We start from the raw sequence: 20,885 nt of genomic DNA on the forward strand, positions 1-20,885 counted from the left end.
TTTATTTGAGTTAACAGAAATTAAGATTTTTTTTTAAAAGATTTTATTTATTAATGAGAGACAGAGAGAGAGAGAGAGAGGCAGAGGTACAGGCAGAGGGAGAAGCAGGCCCCATGTAGGGAGCCCCGTATGGGACTCAACCCCGGACTGCAGGATCAGGCCCTGGGCTGAAGGCAGGTGCTAAACTGCTGAGCCACCCGGGCTGCCCAGAAATTACGATTTTATTTATAGAAGTATAATATAACTTTTCTGGAAACTATCAAAGTAGGATTACCTGCAGTAGAAGTTACACCTTTTAATTTATAATAGTATGTTTGATTAAATGTTTAATATTTAATCATATAAACTCATTAGCAACCTGGTCCAAGGTATCAGAATGTCAGTACTTTAAGAATGTTAATGCCCCATACTGGGGCTTAAACTACTGACATTTGGCTTAAACTCATGACCCTGAGGTCAAGACCTGAGCCCAGATCAAGAGTTGGATGCTTAACCAACTGAGCCACCCAGGTACCCCAGTCCTTTAGATGGTATTATTTACTTGTCTTTATTATTGATAGTGTGTTTGTTTCATGTCTATTACCAAGAGCAGGTATATCTTAAGGACCTTTATTTCCTATATAGATCTTAGTGTCGATAAAGCAGCATACTTAATATTTTATAAGGTAGTATCTTTATATGTATGTTTTGTGTATTTTGCAGTCAGCTGCAAGGCTCCGTGAAATGATAAAGAGGAGGCAGCCTCCTGCATCCAAAAGGTAAAAGATTTGGTTTATAATGCCTATATGACGATGCATTGTTGAGTTATTTATAATTTGAAAAAAATAGTTACGTGGTAAAATAATAAATCAGAAGCCGTAACCTTTTTTTTAAAAGATTTTATTTATTTATTCATGACAGAGAGAGAGACAGAGAGAGAGAGAGAGAGAGAGGCAGGGACACAGGCAGAGGGAGAAGCAGGCTCCATACAGGGAGCCTGATGTGGGACTCCATCCCAGGTCTCCAGGATCACACCCCAGGCTGAAGGTGGTGCTAAACCACTGGGCCATTGAGGCTGCCCCCCCCCTTTTTTTTTTAAGATTTTATTTATTTATTCATGACAGACAGAGAGAGGGAGAATGGCAGAGACACAGGCAGAGGGAGAAGCAGGCTCCATACAGGGAGCCTGAGGTGAGACTCGATAATCTTAAACTTGTTGTTCCATGTCTTCACAAGTATTTGGTGTTGTCAGTGTTCTGGATTTTGACCATTCTAGTAGGTGTGTATTGGTGTCTCATTGTTCTTTTAATTTATATTTCTCTGATAACATGATACAGCATCATTTCATATGCTTATTGCTATCTAGATATTACCTTGATGAACTATCTGTTAAGGTCTTTGGCCCATTTTTTCCCCCTTTTTATTTTTATTTTTATTTATTTTTTTATTATTTTTTAAAATTTTATTTATTTATTCATAGAGACATAGAGAATGAGAGGCAGAGACACAGGCAGAGGGAGAAGCAGGCTCCATGCAGAGAGCCTGACATGGACTTGATCCCGGTTCTCCAGGATCACACCCTGGGCTGCAGGCGGCACTAAACCGCTGCGCCACCGGGGCTGCCCTTTTTCCCCCTTTTTAAAAATTTCCCCCTTTTTAAAAATTTTAGTTAAAAAAAATTCTCCTTTTTTTTTTTTTTTTAAGATTTTATTTACTTATTTATTCATGAGAGACACAGAGAGAGAGGCAGAGGGAGAAGCAGGCGCCCTGCAGGGAGCCTGATGCAGGACTCCCATCGCGGGACTATGGGACCATGCCCCGAGCATGCATGCCCTGAGCATGCATCAGGCAGATGCTCAACCACTGAGCCACCTAGGCGTCCCTCTATGATAACTTCCTTTGCTTTGAAGTCTGCTCTGTCTGAAATTAATGTAGCTACTCCTGCTTTCTTTGGATTTGTTTTAGCATGGTGTATTTTTCTCCATTCATTTACTTTTGATCTTTGTATCTTTATTTTTTTAAAGATTTTATTTATTAATTCACTCGATCCCGGGTCTCCAGGATCATGTCTTGGACTGAAGGCGGCGCTAAACCACTGAGCCACCCGGGCTGCCCTCTTTGTATCTTTATATCTAAAGTAGGTTTCTTACAGCAACATATGTTTGGGTATTGTATTTGATCCATTCTGACAATCTCTTTTAATGGTGCACTTAGACCACTGATATTCAAAGTGAGTATTGATAAATTTGGTTAATTATCTACCATATTTGTTTATGTGGTTATTGATATATTTGTATTTCTACCTATTGTATTTGTTAATATTTTCTGCTTATTGCCCTTGTTTTTTGTTCCTATTTTTGCCTCTACTCTTTTTCTGCCTTTTATGGTTTTAACTAAACTTTTTTTTTTTTAAAGATTTTATTTGGGGATCCCTGGGTGGCGCAGCGGTTTAGCGCCTGCCTTTGGCCCCGGGCGCGATCCTGGAGACCCGGGATCGAATCCCACGTCGGGCTCCTGGTGCGTGGAGCCTGCTTCTCCCTCTGCCTGTGTCTCTGCCTCTCTCTCTCTCTGTGTGACTATCATAAATAAATAAAAATTAAAAAAAAAACTTTAAAGATTTTATTTATCTGAGAGAGAGAGACAGAGAGATCAAGAGCAAGCAAGTGAGGGGAGGGGCAGAGTGAGAAACAGACACCCTGCTGAGCAGGGAGCCCAACTTGGGGCTTGATCCCCGGACCCTGGGATCATGACCTAAGCCAAAGTCAGATGCTTAACTGGCAAGCCACCCAGGTCCCTGAAACATTTTATGTGATATCATTTTCTTTCCTTTCTTAGGATATCAGTTATACTCCCCCCCCCTTTTTTTATGTGAATGCCCTAGAGTTTACAATATATATATAACTAACACAAGTCCACTTTCACCTAATAATAAACAACTTCACAGTGTGAGTGGGGTATAGTGAGTACCTTTTAATAACAAAATAATCCTAATTCTCCTTTCTTGTCCCTTGTATCGTCATTCATTTCACATGTATAAACAAACATAAGTGTGTGTATATATATGTATATATATATATATATATATATGCGTAGGTATATATATATACAGGTATGCATAAGATATATACATAAGTGTACGTAACCAGATACATTGTTGATATTGTTATTTTGAGCTAGCTGTTAATTAAGAATGAGAAAAATAAATTTCTTTTACCTTTATTTATTCCTTCTTTGAAGCTCTTCCTTTCTTTTTGTGGATCTGAGTTTCTGATATATGTTATTCCTCTCTCTCTTATTTTAAAAAGATTTTACTTATTTACTTATTCATGAGAGACACAGAGAGAGGGAGAGGCAGAGACACAGGCAGAGGGAGAAGCAGGCTCCATGCAGGGAGCCCGATGTGGGACTTGATCCTGGGACTCCAGGATCACACCCCTGGGCTCAAGGCAGGTGCTAAACTGCCGAGCCACCCAGGGATCCCCTGTTATTCTTCTCTTTAAAGTACTTTAAACATTTCTTGTAAGGCACATATACTGGCAACAAATTCTGTTTATTTATTTATATATTTATTTTTTTAAGTAACCTCTATGCCCAGTGTGGGGCTCAAATTGATGACTGCAAGATCAAGAGTTGCATGTTCCACTGACTGAGCTTGCCAGGTGCCTCTCTCAACTCCACTCTTGATTGCATAGTTTACAAAAGGATGGATGTAGTTCTTATCTTGTTTGCCTATAGGTAAGGTGCTTTTTTCCTTCTGGTGTCTTTCAGGATTTTTCCTTTCTCTTTGATTTTCTGTAGTTTGGAAATGAATGGCCTAGGTGTAGTTTTTTTGTTTTTTGTACTCTGAGCTCTTTGGATCTGTGCTTTGGTATCTGACATTTATTTGGAGGTAATTCTTGGTTACTATTTTTCAAATATATCTTGTGTTTTTCCCTTTTACTTATCCTTCTGGCATTCCCATTACGTGTATGTTACACCTTTTGTAGTTATCCCACAACTCTTGGATACTCAGGGTTTTTTTTTTCAGTCTTTTTTCTCCTTGCTTTTCAGTTTTAAGGTTCCTATGGAGATATCCTTAAACTCAGGTATTCTTTCCTTAGCAGTGTCTTATCTACTAATCTCATCAAAGGCATTCTTCATTTCTCTTAGTGTTTTTGATTTCTAGCATTTCTTTTTGGTTCTTTCTTTGGATTTCCATCTCTCTTCTTATGTTGACTATCTGTTCTTAGATTGTGTTTAGTTTATCCATTAGAGCCCTTAGCAGATTACTTTTTTTTTGCATATTAATTATAGTTGTTTTCAATTCCTGTTCTGATGAGGGTGCCTAGGTGACTTAGTTGGTTAAGCATTTAACTTCTGCGCAGGTCACGATCTCAGGTTCTGGCATCAAGCCCCACATTGGGCTCTGTACTCAGCGAGGAGTCTCCTTGTCTCTCTGCCTCTCCTTCTGCCCCTCCCCCTACTTATGCTCTCTCTCATTCTTTCAAATAAATGAAAAATTTTAGAAAAAGTTTAAATTTCTGTTCTGATAATTCCAGTATTCCTGCCATGTCTGGTTCTGAAGTTTGCTGTGTCTCTTTAAATTGTGTTGTCTTTCATTGTGCCTTGTAATTTTTTTCTTGATAACTGGACATGATGTACCAGGTAAAAGGAACTGTTGTAAATAGGCCGTTAGTAGTGTGTCAAAGGGGAGAGAAAGCTGTTCTATAGTCCTGTGATTAGGTCTCACTCTTTTAAAGGAGGCTTTGTCTTTGGATAGTGAACTTCACGAGTGTTTTAGTTTCTTTCCTCCCCACAATAGGTGGGAGAGGATGATTAAGTGTGGGCTGGAGTTGGGTATTTCCTTTTTCTCATGTTAAGCTCTGATAATACCTTGGCAGGGCAGGCTCTGGTTAAGTAGTTCTCCAGAGAGCACACCTTATTAAGAAGAACAAAGTGCTCTGGTGTATTTCAAAATGGTCCTTTTCCCCCTCCTACTGTGGGAAGCATGAGGGGATTTTTCTCTGATACTGAAGACCTAGTTGAGTTCCCAGATGTAAATCTCACAAAATAGTGGGGTGAGTCCCACTTGAGGGTTTTTTTTTTTAAAGACTTCCTTTTTTTTTTCTTTTTATTTTTTTTAGAGTAGTTTCTTTTTTATAACAAAACTGATAGGAGGGTACAGAGGTTTCTTGTATATTCCTCTACTCCTACATATGCATAACCTTCCCCGTTATCAACATCATTCAGCACAGTGGTACATTTATTAATAAGGATGAATCTACTCTGATACATCATAATCCCCTAAAGTCCATAGTTTGCCTTAGAGTTCACTCTTGTACATTGTGTGGCTTTGTACAAATGTATGATGACATATATCCATCATTTTTACCACCCTAAAAATTTTCTGTGTTCTCTCTGTTCATCACCTTACCACCTTCAACCAGGCACTTATCTTTTTATTGTCTGTATTTATAGTTTTGCCTTTAATAGAATGTCATGTATTTCAGATCATACAGTATGTAGCCTTTTTATATTTCTTTCTCTTAGTAATATGCATTTAAGGTTTCTCCTTGTCTTTCATGGCTTGATAGCTTGTTTCTTTTTAGTGCTAAACAATATCCCATTGTTTGGATATACTGTAGTTTATCTGTTCAGTAAGTGGAAGACATCTTGGCTGCTTCCCAGTTTTGACAGTTGTGAACAAAGTTGCTGCACGTTTTTGTGTGGACCGCTATGGAGTGTTTAACTTGTCCATGCTGACTGAGTCTCCAGTAACTGGTCAGTTATAGTTTTCCTACCTTGGCATTTGTTTCCATTGTGGTTTTTGTTCTTCACTTTCCATTTCAGTAAGCCATGACTCTATATTTGTCTATTTCTCCGGTGTTGAGTCTAGCAGTTCATACTGTGTCCTTGCCTCTCTTAAGGATCCTAGAAGAGTTACTGATTTTTTAATCTATTCACCTTTTAACTTGAAAAGAAAGAGTGGTGAATTTCAAGTTCCTTATATGTGGAACTGGAAATTGAAAGTTTTGAACTACTTTTTTAAAATGAAAAATTAGTGCATTAAAAAGTAGGGCATGTATATGATTTTAAAAAGTAAACTGTATGGAAAGAAATGCAGTGAAACATTTAAATATCTTTTTCATTTTAGATCTTAGTTCTCCAGGCCTTCTCTCTAGAAGAAACCACTGTTAATAGGTTCATGTATATTCTTCCATAGGTAATCTTAGCATGTACAAATGTATGTGTGTACATAACTCTTTTCTAAAAAAACAAATGGAAGCATATTCAACATGTGCTGGACCTTGTTTTTGCTTCTTATATCTTAGAGTTCATGTCATATCAGCATGCAGAGATCTATTTCATTCTTTTAATGGTTATATATTATTCTGTTAGAGATGTATGCCATAATTTATTTTAACACCTCTTACCTCACCATGATGGAACATTTATTTATGATTTTATTTAAAAGCATGGAAATATCATAAATGTTCAACTAAGATCAATGTGGTTATGTATGTACATCCATGTAATGTGAGTATATCCATGAAGTACATTCCTGGAAGTTCTCTCCTTAATAAATTCATACAACTCGTATAACGAATTTTTTCCCATTCCTTTAGGAAAAAGCCTAAGAAGAGAGAAAATGAGACTGGATGTAGAAGGTCAATGAGACTACTAAAAGTAGATCCTTCAGGAGTGTCTTTACCAGCAACTCCAACCCAGCCGACAATAATAGAAGATGAAAATGTAAGAAAGGGTAAAAACAGTATATTACTCAATATACTACTGAAAAATTTGAAATGTTTGAAACTAGATTAAAAGGTCACTAAATTATGCTTAATTTGTACTTTGTTAATATAATACTTGACTGTTTCTAGATTACTGAGTAGGATTTCCAAGTGTAAAGATTAGCTTGGATTCTGTTTTTCTGCAGGCTTACCTGCTGTGGAATTATGGACAAATTACTTAACCTTTCTGAGCCCCAGTTTCCCCATATTTAAAGTGGCAACAGTATAGAAACCTAAAAGAGGTGTTGTGGGAGTTAATTGAAATAGTATCTGTAAAGTTCCTTATACTGTGTTAAGGGGTGAGTGAGTAATCAATAAATGGTAGTATTAATGTAATTAATAATGCATAGTATGTGATAATGGTGATAGCCCCTTGCTGTAGTATAACTTCGTACTATCAGTGAATAGAAAGAGTTTTATTTACCAAGTTTATTGTCTAAATAAGATGATAATTATATTTCTTATTCAAGAGCACCCACTGTTTTTAATATCATATCTAAGTGCTTAATTATAAATTGGAATATAGCATTAATTAGACTGGTGCTTTGGGAGCTAATTGCAAATTAAAGTGCTTAGGAAGAGTAGCTTTTCAGTTTTTCTGAAGCCTCTACCCATGATAAATATATTTACATTGAGCTCATTAATGCCACACAGCTGAAGATCAGTACTTGTGAAATGATACTTATACTTATTGCATGTGATGTACTTGTTGTATTTTCTATTCTTATTCATTGAAACATTGCTGGTTGTGATATATTGAAAAGATTTTATTTATTTTTTAAATTTATTTATTCATGAGAAACACAGAGAGAAAGGCAGAGACATAGGCAGAAGGAGAAGCAGGCTCCCTTGATGTGAGACTCGATCCTGGGGCCCAGGGATCATGCCCTGAGCTGAAGGCAGAGCTCAACCACTGAGCCACCCAGGGGTCCCTGAAAAGATTTTATGATCCTTGGCTGACAATTTGTGATTTAAAAAACACTAGCATAGAATAATTTTACTCTGAGTAATGAAATTGAACTGATCTGAATCAATTCCCAGCAGTTCCTGTTCTTGGCAGTATAACTTTGGACAAGGTAACTTCTCTAAGTTTCATTACAATCTCTTTAAAATGTAGTATCTCATTCACTGAATGATTGTGATGATTAAATGGGGTAATATGTGTTATTAGTGTACAGGATATATCTGGCAATTGAGCAACTGTTTTGGAGTGCTAATGATGTGTCACCTGTATTGTTGGTAGTGAAAGTAAAGTAGTGAAAAATTTACATTCTAGGGCAGAGCAACAGTCAATCTGTTTTATTTCTCATTTTATTCTTTATTTTCTTATTTTTTATATCAGCCTATGTTACCTCCTGGGCCTTTAGAAATGACTCCTGAAAATCAAGATGCTGACAGTGAGCTATTTAAAAGATTTCTACAGACTTGGGCAGAAGTGAGCAAGGTATCACTTGGGAGGGCTTACAGCTTTTAGAATTATCTGTTAAGGAAGTTTCAGTACATATATTAATTTAGTATTTGGTCTTTTTCATTATTTTAGACAAGTGGTAAAAATACTGAGAAGGACTTACCTAACATTAAAAGGTGAGTTAAAATCCCTTGCCTTTGTTTTATGTTTTCTTCAGTCTTTAAATTATAAAGACTATATACCATCCCTGGAAGTTTTGAAAATTAGTTGAAAAAAGTATCTGTAATATTTCCACCCTAACAACTGTTGTTTTTATGTGTCCTTTCAGGTATGCAATACCATTATGATATAAGCTTCATAAATGCAGAGATTTTGTCTCAATAACCAAAACCAGTGCCTGGTGCATACTATATATTCACTCATTATTTAGTAAATGAATGAATCCATGTGCATTTTTAGTTTACTGTGTTCTAATGTATATATAAATTTGCATTATGCTTTGTCTGTAATATAGTGAAAAATATTAATATGTTATTAGTCTTTAAATTTATTGGATATTGCATACGATATCATTTAATAGGTGATATTTATTTAACCTTTTGTTACTCTGTTGGTAGTTGGAATTGTCAATTTAGTGTGGTTAGTTGTGTATTTAGTTATTTGTGTGTTTATGTATAAGTGTATACGTGTGATACTGGGTTAATTCTTTAGGATAGATTCCTGAAGTGATATTAATGAGTCAAATATGGTGGACATTTTGTGGCTTTTAGTATACATTGTTGAATTGTTTTCTAAACTCTTTTTTTTTTCTTCTGAAAATCTTATATAAATTTACTCTGCCACTAGCACTGTTAATGAATATATATGTTTAAATGCAACCTGCTACCTTTTATGAGTAAAAAATAGTATCCCATTGTTTAATTTAATTTCTTTGGTTACTAGGAGGTTGACTATGTACTATCTCTTTTTTGAATCATCTTTTTAGTTATTTTGATCACTGATTGGTTTTACTTCTAAAATTTAACTTCTTTTCTCAGCTATAAAGCTAATTTAAATGGCATGGTCATTAATGAAGATACTGTTCGTAAAGTTACCAAAGGCTCAGTATTCTCTGTGGCTCTCCACCCATCAGAAATTAGAACTTTGGTAGCAGCTGGGGCCAAATCTGGGCAAGTTGGACTTTGGGATTTGGTAAGTTATTAATTTTTTGAAGATAATAGTTTTTTTTTTTTTTCTTAAAGGTTTTATTTAGTTATTTGAGAGAGAGCGAGAACACAAGCAGGGGAGGCAAAAGAGGGAGAGGGAAAAGCAGGCTCCCTGCTTAGCAGGGAGCCCCATGTGGAGCTCTGTCCTAGGACCCTAGAATCATGACCTGAGCTGAGGGAGATGCTTAACTGACCAAGCCATCCAGGTACCCCTGAAGATAATAAAGTTTGACTGAAACAATATACAGGAGAAGAGCTTAGAGCCATGTGTTTTTAGATGTTACTTGAGATTCATAGTTTTGTACTGTGTGCTTTCAAATTTTAGAAATCGAGAAATTTTAGTTGGCTTTCTAGAACTTTAACATTTTTAATTTGAATATTTTTAGTCATCTGAGCATAAGTTAATTGCCAGGAAACTGTTAAACCTTTAAACATATATATGAAAAGATCACATGAAATTCTCGGTTTTCAAACTATGTTAATCTTTAAAAAGAATCAATCAATCAATTAATTAATTAAATTAATTAGAGTGCGTGTGCGCACAAGTGGAGAGGGCAGAGGGAGAGGGAGAAGCAGATTCCCAGCTGAGCTGGGAGCCTGACATGGGGCTCCATCCCAGGACTCTGGGATCATGACCTGACCGAAGGCAGACACTTAACTGACTGAGCCAGGTGTCCCTCTAATTATGTTTAAAATAAAGTTTCCAAGCTGGAAAATATCTTCTCAGGGGTCTGCTTAGGATGATCCCATTCATTTTCTTTTTTTTTTTTATGAGTCACGAATGGATGCTGAATTCTATTCACTGTAGATATAATTCTGCATGGATTGCTTTTGGTGTTTACAAAATTGAGAAAAGCCAGGATCCCTGGGTGGCGCAGCGGGTTAGCGCCTGCCTTTGGCCCAGGGTGCGATCCTGGAGATCGGGATCGAATCCCATGTCGGGCTCCCGGTGCATGGAGCCTTCTTCTCCCTCTGCCTGTGTCTCTGCCTCTCTCTCTCTCTCTCTGTGTGCCTATCATAAATAAATAAAAATAAAAAAAAAACAAAAAACAAAAATAAGAAAAGCCAAGTTAATGTTCTCTGAATTTATATTCTAACTGACAAAGTAGAACAAAGACCTGAAAAATACCAAAAGGACAATTAATGGATATGAAGACACTATGGTAACTTGAAGCTGGTTCAGGTTAATAAATAGATTTTGTGAGAAGAGAGAAATAAATTCCAAATTGCAAATTCTCTCTTGTTTTTGGAACATAAGTTCCTCCTTATTTGGATAAAGTGTTATTAATGAGGGTGGGAGATGAAAGTATTTGGTAAATAAAACAAGTAGAGAAGTGGGAAGAGGACTAAAAATAGTATAAGGTAGTATAATCTAAGAGATGGATTTCATTCATCGGAGTTTGACAAGGCTTCTTGCAGGTGAGTTAAAAAGAATGGGAGTAGAGAAAAGGCCATTGGTTTTGAGAATGGAGTACCATTAGTGAGTTGAGAGAATAGCTTCAACAATGAGGAAGGAACACAAACTGAGAGAATAAAAAAGAATGGGGTAGTGAAAGAAATGAAAGCAATGGATAAAGTTCAGTGGTTGAAGAACTTTGAAAAGGAAAGAATATAAAATTAGCAGTCAAGTGAAGATCTTTTCAAGGTAGATTGATTTGTATACAATTGAAGACATGTATAAAAGTCCCTTTCTCATGTCTTTCCAGGTGACTCCAAAATCTGTATTACTAGGTCTCTATAGTCTACCATCTCTATCAGCCTTCTAATTTTCCTAGACATTTGGCTTAACAGCTTGAGGAAATCTGAAACCTAATACTTCTGTCCTTTGCTCATCCCCCAACTCCCTTAGTTTTAAAAAATTAACTTTATTAAGACATTATTTATATATTATAAAGTTCATGTTTTAAATGTACAACTCAATGATTTTTTAATAGGTTTACTGAGTTGTATAACTATCTTTACACTCCAGGTTTAGAACATTTTCATCAATCCTGGAAGTTTCCTCTTGGCTGACATTTAATCCCTCAGTTAATTACCCTCATTCCCAGGCAGATCTCCATAAAATTTGTCCTTTTTGAACATGTTATGGAATCATACAATATGTGGTCTTAAATGTTAACTTCTTTCTCTTAGAATAATGTTTTCAAGGTTCATTTATGTTTTAGTATATATCAGTATTTCATTCTTTTCCAATTGTTGAACAATATTCTATTGTTTGTCTATACCACATTTTGTTGATCCATTTTATCACTTGATAGATATTTGGGTTGTTTCCACTTTTTGGCTATTCTGAATAATGCTACTGTAAACATTTGTTTTAATTTCTCTAGGGTAGATACCTAGGGATAGAATTGCTGGGTCTTATGGCAACTTGTTAACATTTTGAGGAATTGCCAAACTGCTTTCCAAAGCGATTGCCTTGCTTAATATTCCCACCAGCAATATATGAGGGTTCTAATTTCTCCACATGCTCACCGGTGTTTATTATTATCTGTCTTTTTGATTATAGCCTTTCTGGTAGGTGTGAAGTGGTATCTCATTGTAGTTTTGATTTGAATCCTAATGACTAAAGAGGTTCAGCATTTTTTCATGCCATTTGGGTATCTTTGGTGAAATGGCTATTCAAATCTGTTATCAATTTTTTTATTAGGTTTTTTGTCTTATTGAATTTTAAGAGTTTGTAAATTCTAGATACAAATTCTTTATTAGATATGTTTTGCAGATATTTCTTTTAGTCTTCTAGTCTTTTTTAATGCTTTTTTTCTCTTTAATGCTTTCTTTTGAAGTGTAAAAGTTTTGAATTTGTATGCTGTCCAATTAAAAAAAATTTTTATAAGATTTTTTTATTTATTTGACAGAGTGTGCACAGCAGGGGGAGTGGCAGGCAGAGGTAAAGGGAGAAGCAGGTTCCCCACGGAGCAGGGAGCAGGGAGCCCAATGCCTCCATCCCAGGACACTGAGATTGTGACCTGAGCCAAAGGCAGACGCTTAAGCAACTGAGCCACCCAGGCACCCTGAATTTATCAAAAAATTTGAATGGATTGTACTTTCGTGTTATATCTTAGACATTTTTGTCTAGCCCCAAGTATTGAAGAACTTTTGTGGGGTTTTTTTTTGTCCTAAAATTTTTAGTTTTTCCTTTCACATTCAGTTTGTTGATTCATCTTGAGTTGTTTTTTATATATGGCGCGAGATAAGGGCCCAAGTTTTTTTTTTTTTTGTATGTGAATATTCAGTTGTCATTTTTTGAGAAGAATATCCTTTCCCCCATTGAATTGCCTTGACAGTCTCTCAGTTTTTCCTCTTTGTCAGATTCCTAGTGTCACCTAGAATGAAAAGTTGAGCTATCCTTTATTAAGTCACTCATTTACCCATTCATTCCTTCATTCTTTCCACATTTATTGAGTATTTTGTGCTAAGTAATATTCTAATGATACCCCAGCCATGAGACATTTGTGAGCAAAGACTGTCTCTGCCCTCTTAAGAGTTTAGAATTTAGTGGCCAAGTCAGCATTAATGAAATTATGGCCAAAAAAGTAATTACATATTTGGTAAGTGGAGTGAATTGTATACTGTGATTAATGGACTGAAGGAAAAGTAGTGTTAATGAAAACACAAGACAGGGCGCTGGCCTAATTTGGAGGATTAGAGAAAGCCTTCCTGAGGAACTGAGAACTGAAATGAGATTTTTTTTTTTTTTAAGATTTTATTTATTTATTTATTCATGAGAGACACAGACTGAGAGAGAGAGAGGCAGAGACATAGGCAGAGGGAGAAGCAGGCTCCATGCAGGGAGCCCGATGCGGGGCTCGATCCCGGGACCCCAGGATCAAACGCCTGGGCCGAAGGCAGGCACGAAACCGCTGAGCCACCCAGGGATGCCCCCTGAAATGAGATTTGAAAGATAAGTAGGTATAGACCAAGTAGAGAAAGGGGGAAGAGTATTTCAGGTACGGGGAACAGCATGTTCCTTAGGCAAGGGAAGCCTACCTGATACATTTAAGGACCTGAAAGAATATTTGTGTGGCTGGGGTATAGATAGCAAAGGAGTGAACAAGAGGGATGAGTAAAATAGGAGGAAGCTGTAGAGGTGGGCAGAAGCCAGATGTATATATGTTTTTATAAGTTTTGTTAAGAATTTTGATTTTTATCCTTAAAGCAGCAGGAAGCCATTGAAGAGTTTTAAGCTGGGTATTCTCTTCATTCCTTGTGTCTAATAAAGTCCTTTAATGCTTTTGTCGCTTTCCATCCTTACTGCCATTATGTTGGGCCAGAACCCCATCTTCTGTTTTAGAATTACCATACTGGTCTTAATTGGTACTTGTACTTTCAGTTTTCCTATTCCAATTCACTGTGCACAGATAGTCATTTCTAGGCTCAAAACAAACTGGCCCTGGATTCAATTAGGTTTAAAGTAGTAAGAAGCACTCTTTATTTTATTTTTTTTTTTAAGATTTGATTTTTTTTTAAATTTTATTTTATTTATTTATGATAGGCACACAGTGAGAGAGAGAGAGAGGCAGAGACATAGGCAGAGGGAGAAGCAGGCTCCATGCACCGGGAGCCTGACGTGGGATTCGATCCCGAGTCTCCAGGATCGCGCCCTGGGCCAAAGGCAGGCGCCAAACCGCTGTGCCACCCAGGGATCCCTAAGATTTGATTTTTAAGTAATCTTCCCACCCAACGTGGGGTTCAAATTCACAACCCTAAGACCAAGAGTTGCATGCTCCACCAACTGAGTCAGGTGCCCCTAGAAGCACCTGGTATATTCAGATTATATTCAGATTAAAATAGGCAATTGGAATTTCCCATAGAATGAGCAAAGAGCAGTCACATCAGTAAGTAAAAAAATAAAATAAAAAAAAATCTCTTAGAGCAATAAGGAAGAAGTATAACTTAATGCAATGTATTTCTTTAGCTTATTTGGGGGGTGAGGGACACAGCATGGCTTAGTATCTACCTTGCCTTACAGTCAAAATCCATATTGGTGAATTGACCAAACCCTTAGGATTTTCACCTATATTCTTAAAACTAGAAAGAAGTACATTGAGTAGATAGTTAGGTTTTTCCTGTTTTCAGTGAGGAATAGGGAAATGGCTGCTGAGGGGGGAAAGCGGAAAAACAGGGGAAGTAGGGAAAGTGGACCGTAGAACTAATTCTCTTACAAGAAGTTTACTTGGTCTCTGGGAGTGGTATAAGCTACCCCCTTCTCCACAAACCTGCCAAGTAGGTGGTACAAATCCTGATATAAAATAATGAACCAGAATCTCACAGTCTAGGAATTCCAGCAAATTGTGCATACTGTTTTACCTGAAACCAGCTATCTACCTCTCTCCTACTCCCTCCCCCCATCTTTCCTCTTGGCTACAGAAAAGCCTGTCCTTTTCTGAGGAAAAAGATGAACTGATGTCAGATACTGGGAAAAAGAGTCAACATGTTATATCAGAGCATCTAACATGGACAGAGCAATTTAAGCATGATGAAAATAAAATGACATGGCAACTAGGCAAATACTATTGCAAAAACAACAAAAGAACCTAGAATGCAAAGACAGGCCTAGAAGAAAAATATAATTCAAGGAAAGAAAGGAAATTCTTTTCAGTTGCTCCAGACTGTAGAACTGTACTGTTCAGTATAGTAGCTACTGGTCCTAAGAGACTAAATATTTACGTTTATGGGGCACCTGGGTGGCTCAGTTGAGTGTCTGCCTTGGGCTCAAGTCATGATCTCGGGGTCCTAGGATTGAGCCCCCTGTCAGGCTTCTTGCTCAGTGGGGAGTCTGCCTCTCCCTCTTGCTTTGCCCCTCCTGCACCTCTGCTTATGTGTTCTCCCTCTCTCTCTCTCTCTCTCTCTCTCTCTCTCTCTCTCGTATAAATAAATAAAATCTTAAAAAAAGAGAGACTATTTACATTTAAATTAGTTAAAAAAGAAAATTTAGTTCTTAAGTTACATAAGGCATGTTTCAAGTGCTTAATAGCCACACATAGCTAGTGGATACATTGATACTGCATACGTAAAATATTTGTAAAATATTTGTAAAATATTTTTGTCTTCTCAGAAGTTCTTTTCGACAGTGCTCCTGTGGAGCAAGTTAACAGCAAGTTAACCATTCTTTGGTAAAATAATATTCAAATAAGATGATAAAACAACAGAATGAGATGGAAAAGGAGATTGCAGAACTAAGGAAACAAATTGTAGATCAGTGAAACTAATAAATTAGACAAAAGAAAGGAACAGAATAGACATTGCTGAAAATTACAAACCTTAAAGACTTGAGGTAGTCTCAAACACAGACAACCAATAAGTAAGGGAAGAAAGTCAAAGATGACTCAACAGTGGAACAGAAAATATATATATATATATATATATATATATATATATATATATATATATTTTTTTTTTTTTTTTTAAAGATTTTATTTATTTATTCATGAGAGACACAGAGAGAGAGAGAGAGGCAGAGACACAGGCTGAGGGAGAAACAGGCTCCATGCAGGGAGCCTGATGTGGGACTCGATCCTGGGACTTGAGGATCACGCCCTGGGCCGAAGACAGGCGCTAAACCCCTGAGCCACTCAAGGATCCCCCAGAAAATATATTCAAAGAGAATTCTTCTCAAAAGATAGAATGGAATTGACAGAATAAATGTGTATGCCATGTTCTAGGAAAACTTGGAACTTTAAAGATGAAGAAATCTTTTTTTTTTTAAATTTTTTTTAAAGATTTTATTTATTTATTCATGAGAGACAGAGAGAGAGAGGTAGAGACACAGGCAGAAGGAGAAGCAGGCTCCATGCAGGGAGCCTGATGCAGGACTTGATCCCGGGACTCCAGGATTACGCCCTGGGCCAAAGGCAGGTGCTAAACCGCTAAGCCACCCAGGGATCCCTGATGAAGAAGTCTTTAGGCAGAAAAAATAAATTATATTCAAAGGGAAGAGTCAGGTTTTTCTATTTTTTACAACAATATTTCATATAATGTCTGCAAAGTTCTGAGGGAAATAAGTGTGGCCTGAAATACTTAGCAGTCCAAGATACTGTTCTAATTAAAGGCAGCTGGTAGGTATTCTTACATGTGAAAAAACTCAAATTCAAGACCGGTGAGATCATCTGGAAAAAAACTGCTTGAGAACAAATCTTAGCCAATTAAGAGTAAATCAGAATTAAAAATTAAGAAATGAAGAAGAATTGGTGATGAGCTTTGAATCCATTTAAATGCAGAACTAATATTAAATAGCCGTACAGATTATTTTTATGGAACTAGATGTGAATGTTATTACCCTGGAGAAAATAAAAATAATAATATAGCAAAATATAGAGATGGAGAAAGGAAAGATTGGAGAAGGGATGAAAATAATGCTCTTAACAGAAAATGCTTAACATTGAGACATAGTTTAAAAAAATAAAGCATAATGACTACAACTCCTTTTGTTTTATGTTGTTTCCTTTTTAGGGGATATTGCTTGAGATAGTTGCAAATACAGTTGACCCTTAACATGATTTGAACTGTGGGTCCACTTATACCTGGATCTTTTTCAGCTAATATATTGGAAAGTTTTTTGGAGATTTGTGACAATTTTTTTTTTTTAATTAATTTTTATTGGTGTTCAATTTACCAACATACAGAAAAACACCCAGTGCTCATCCCGTCAAGTGTCCACCTCAGTGCCCGTCACCCATTCCCCTCCAACACCCGCCCTCCTCCCCCCTTCCACCACCCCTAGTTCGTTTCCCCGAGTTAGGAGTCTTTATGTTCTGTCTCCCTTCCTGATATTTCCCAACATTTCTTCTCCCTTCCTTTATATTCCCTTTCACTATTATTTATATTCCCCAAATGAATGAGAACATACACTGCTTGTCCTTCTCCAATTGACTTATTTCACTCAGCATAATACCCTCCAGTTCCATCCACGTTGAAGCAAATGGTGGGTATTTGTCGTTTCTAATCGCTGAGTAATATTCCATTGTATACATAAACCACATCTTCTTTATCCATTCATCTTTCGATGGACACCGAGGCTCCTTCCACAGTTTGGCTATTGTGGCCATTGCTGATAGAAACATCGGGGTGCAGGTGTCCCGACGTTTCGTTGCATCTGAAACTTTGGGGTAAATCCCCAACAGTGCAATTGCTGGGTCGTAGGGCAGGTCTATTTTTAACTCTTTGAGGAACCTCCACACAGTTTTCCAGAGTGGCTGCACCAGTTCACATTCCCACCAACAGTGTAAGAGGGTTCCCTTTTCTCCGCATCCTCTCCAACATTTGTTGTTTCCTGCCTTGTTAATTTTCCCCATTCTCACTGGTGTGAGGTGGTATCTCATTGTGGTTTTGATTTGTATTTCCCTGATGGCAAGTGATGCAGAGCATTTTCTCATGTGCATGTTGGCCATGTCCATGTCTTCCTCTGTGAGATTTCTCTTCATGTCTTTTGCCCATTTCATGATTGGATTGTTTGTTTCTTTGGTGTTGAGTTTAATAAGTTCTTTATAGATTTTGGAAACTAGCCCTTTATCTGATATGTCGTTTGCAAATATCCTCTCCCATTCTGTAGGTTGTCTTTTAGTTTTTTTGACTGTATCCTTTGCTGTGCAAAAGCTTCTTATCTTGATGAAGTCCCAATAGTTCATTTTTGCTTTTGTTTCTTTTGCCTTTGTGGATGTATCTTGCAAGAAGTTACTGTGGCCGAGTTCAAAAAGGGTGTTGCCTGTGTTCTCCTCTAGGATTTTGATGGACTCTTGTCTCACATTTAGATCTCTCATCCATTTTGAGTTTATCTTTGTGTATGGTGAAAGAGAGTGGTCCAGTTTCATTCTTCTGCATGTGGATGTCCAATTTTCCCAGCACCATTTATTGAAGAGACTGTCTTTCTTCCAATGGATAGTCTTTCCTCCTTTATCGAATATTAGATGACCATACATTTCAGGGTCCACTTCTGGGTTCTCTATTCTGTTCCATTGATCTATGTGTCTATTTTTGTGCCAGTACCACACTGTCTTGATGACCACAGCTTTGTAGTACAACCTGAAATCTGGCATTGTGATGCCCCCAGCTATGGTTTTCTTTTTTAAAATTCCCCTGGCTATTCGGGGTCTTTTCTGATTCCACACAAATCTTAAAATAATTTGTTCTAACTCTCTGAAGAAAGTCCATGGTATTTTGATAGGGATTGCATTAAACGTGTAAATTGCCCTGGGTAACATTGACATTTTCACAATATTAATTCTGCCAATCCATGAGCATGGAATATTTTTCCATCTCTTTGTGTCTTCCTCAATTTCTTTCAGAAGTGTTCTATAGTTTTTAGGGTATAGATCCTTCACCTCCTTGGTAAGGTTTATTCCTAGGTATCTTATGCTTTTGGGTGCAATTGTAAATGGGATTGACTCCTTAATTTCTCTTTCTTCAGTCTCATTGTTAGTGTATAGAAATGCCATTGATTTCTGGGCATTGATTTTGTATCCTGCCACGCTACCAAATTGCTGTATGAGTTCTAGCAATCTTGGGGTGGAGGCTTTTGGGTTTTCTATGTAGAGTATCATGTCATCGGCGAAGAGGGAGAGTTTGACTTCTTCTTTGCCAATTTGAATGCCTTTAATGTCTTTTTGTTGTCTGATTGCTGAGGCGAGGACTTCCAGAACTATGTTGAACAGCAGTGGTGAGAGTGGACATCCCTGTCTTGTTCCTGATCTTAGGGGAAAGGCTCCCAGTGCTTCCCCATTGAGAATGATATTTGCTGTGGGCTTTTCGTAAATGGCTTTTAAGATGTCGAGGAAAGTTCCCTCTATCCCAACACTCTGAAGTGTTTTGATCAGGAATGGATGCTGTATTTTGTCAAATGCTTTCTCTGCATCCAATGAGAGGATCATATGGTTCTTGGTTTTTCTCTTGCTGATATGATGAATCACATTGATGGTTTTACGAGTGTTGAACCAGCCTTGTGTCCCAGGGATAAATCCTACTTGGTCATGGTGAATAATTTTCTTAATGTGTTGTTGGATCCTATTGGCTAGTATCTTGTTGAGAATTTTTGCATCCATGTTCATCAGGGATATTGGTCTGTAATTCTCCTTTTTGGTGGGGTCTTTGTCTGGTTTCGGAATTAAGGTGATGCTGGCCTCATAGAACGAATTTGGCAGTACTCCATCTCTTTCTATCTTTCCAAACAGCTTTAGTAGAATAGGTATGATTTCTTCTTTAAACGTTTGATAGAATTCCCCTGGGAAGCCATCTGGCCCTGGAGTCTTGTGTCTCGGGAGGTTTTTGATGACTGCTTCAATTTCCTCCCTGGTTATTGGCCTGTTCAGGTTTTCTATTTCTTCCTGCTCCAGTTTTGGTAGTTTGTGGCTTTCCAGGAATGCATCCATTTCTTCTAGATTTCCTAATTTATTGGCATACAGCTGTTCATAATATGTTTTTAGAATCGTTTGTATTTCCTTGGTGTTGGTAGTGATCTCTCCTTTCTCATTCATGATTTTATTAATTTGAGTCTTCTCTCTCTTCTTTTTAATAAGGTTCGCTAATGGTTTATCTATCTTATTAATTCTTTCAAAGAACCAACTCCTGGTTCTGTTGATCTGTTCCACAGTTCTTTTGGTCTCGATATCATTTAGTTCTGCTCGAATTTTAATTAACTGTCTTCTTCTGCTGGGGGTGGGGTCCATTTGTTGCTTTTTCTCTAGTTCCTTTATGTGTAAGGTGAGCTTTTGAATTTGAGTTCTTTCCAGTTTTTGAATGGATGCTTGTATTGCGATGTATTTCCCCCTCAGGACTGCTTTTGCTGCGTCCCAAAGATTTTGAACGGTTGTATCTTCATTCTCATTAGTTTCCATGAATCTTCTCAATTCTTCCTTAATTTCCTGGTTGACCTTTTCATCTTTTAGCAGGATGGTCCTTAACCTCCATGTGTTTGTGGTCCTTCCAAACTTCTTGTTGTGATTAAGTTCTAATTTCAAGGCATTATGGTCTGAGAATATACAGGGGACTATCCCGATCTTTTGGTATCGGTTCAGACCCGATTTGTGACCCAGTATGTGGTCTATTCTGGAGAAAGTTCCATGTGCACTTGAGAAGAATGTGTATTCAGTTGAGTTTGGATGTAAAGTTCTGTAGATATCTGTGAAATCCATCTGGTCCAGTGTATCATTTAAAGCTCTCGTTTCTTTGGATATGTTGTGCTTAGAAGACCTATCTAGTATAGAAAGAGCTAGATTGAAATCACCAAGTATAAGTGTATTATTATCAAAGTATTTCTTCAGTTTGGTTATTAATTGGTTTAAATATTTGGCAGCTCCCACATTTGGGGCATATATATTGAGAATTGTTAAGTCTTCTTGTTGGATAGATCCTTTGAGTATGAGATAGTGTCCCTCTTCATCTCTCACTATAGTCTTCAGGGTAAATTTTAATTTATCTGATATAAGGATGGCTACCCCTGCTTTCTTTTGAGGACCATTTGAATGGTAAATGGTTCTCCAACCTTTTATTTTCAGGTTGTAGGTGTCCTTCTGTCTAAAATGAGTC

General features: G+C 37.2%; 1 protein-coding gene across 4 annotated transcripts in view; it reads left to right on the forward strand.

Moving 5' to 3' along the window:
- WDR76 (WD repeat domain 76) overlaps positions 1 to 20,885 on the forward strand; it is a 60,151-nt gene that overhangs the window by 13,823 nt on the left and 25,443 nt on the right. For 3 of the 4 annotated variants that reach the window (XM_072740695.1, XM_072740696.1, XM_025998618.2), the window contains 5 exons: positions 703 to 758; positions 6,585 to 6,711; positions 8,095 to 8,196; positions 8,293 to 8,336; positions 9,198 to 9,351. In XM_072740695.1, the coding sequence (XP_072596796.1) occupies positions 703 to 758; positions 6,585 to 6,711; positions 8,095 to 8,196; positions 8,293 to 8,336; positions 9,198 to 9,351 (483 nt within the window). Of the gene's footprint in view, positions 1 to 702; positions 759 to 900; positions 982 to 6,584; positions 6,712 to 8,094; positions 8,197 to 8,292; positions 8,337 to 9,197; positions 9,352 to 20,885 lie in introns of all 4 variants that reach the window. The other variant, XM_072740694.1, reaches the window with a different exon arrangement.

This window comes from Vulpes vulpes, chromosome 15, assembly GCF_048418805.1.
Source record: "Vulpes vulpes isolate BD-2025 chromosome 15, VulVul3, whole genome shotgun sequence".
Lineage (NCBI taxonomy): Eukaryota > Metazoa > Chordata > Mammalia > Carnivora > Canidae > Vulpes > Vulpes vulpes.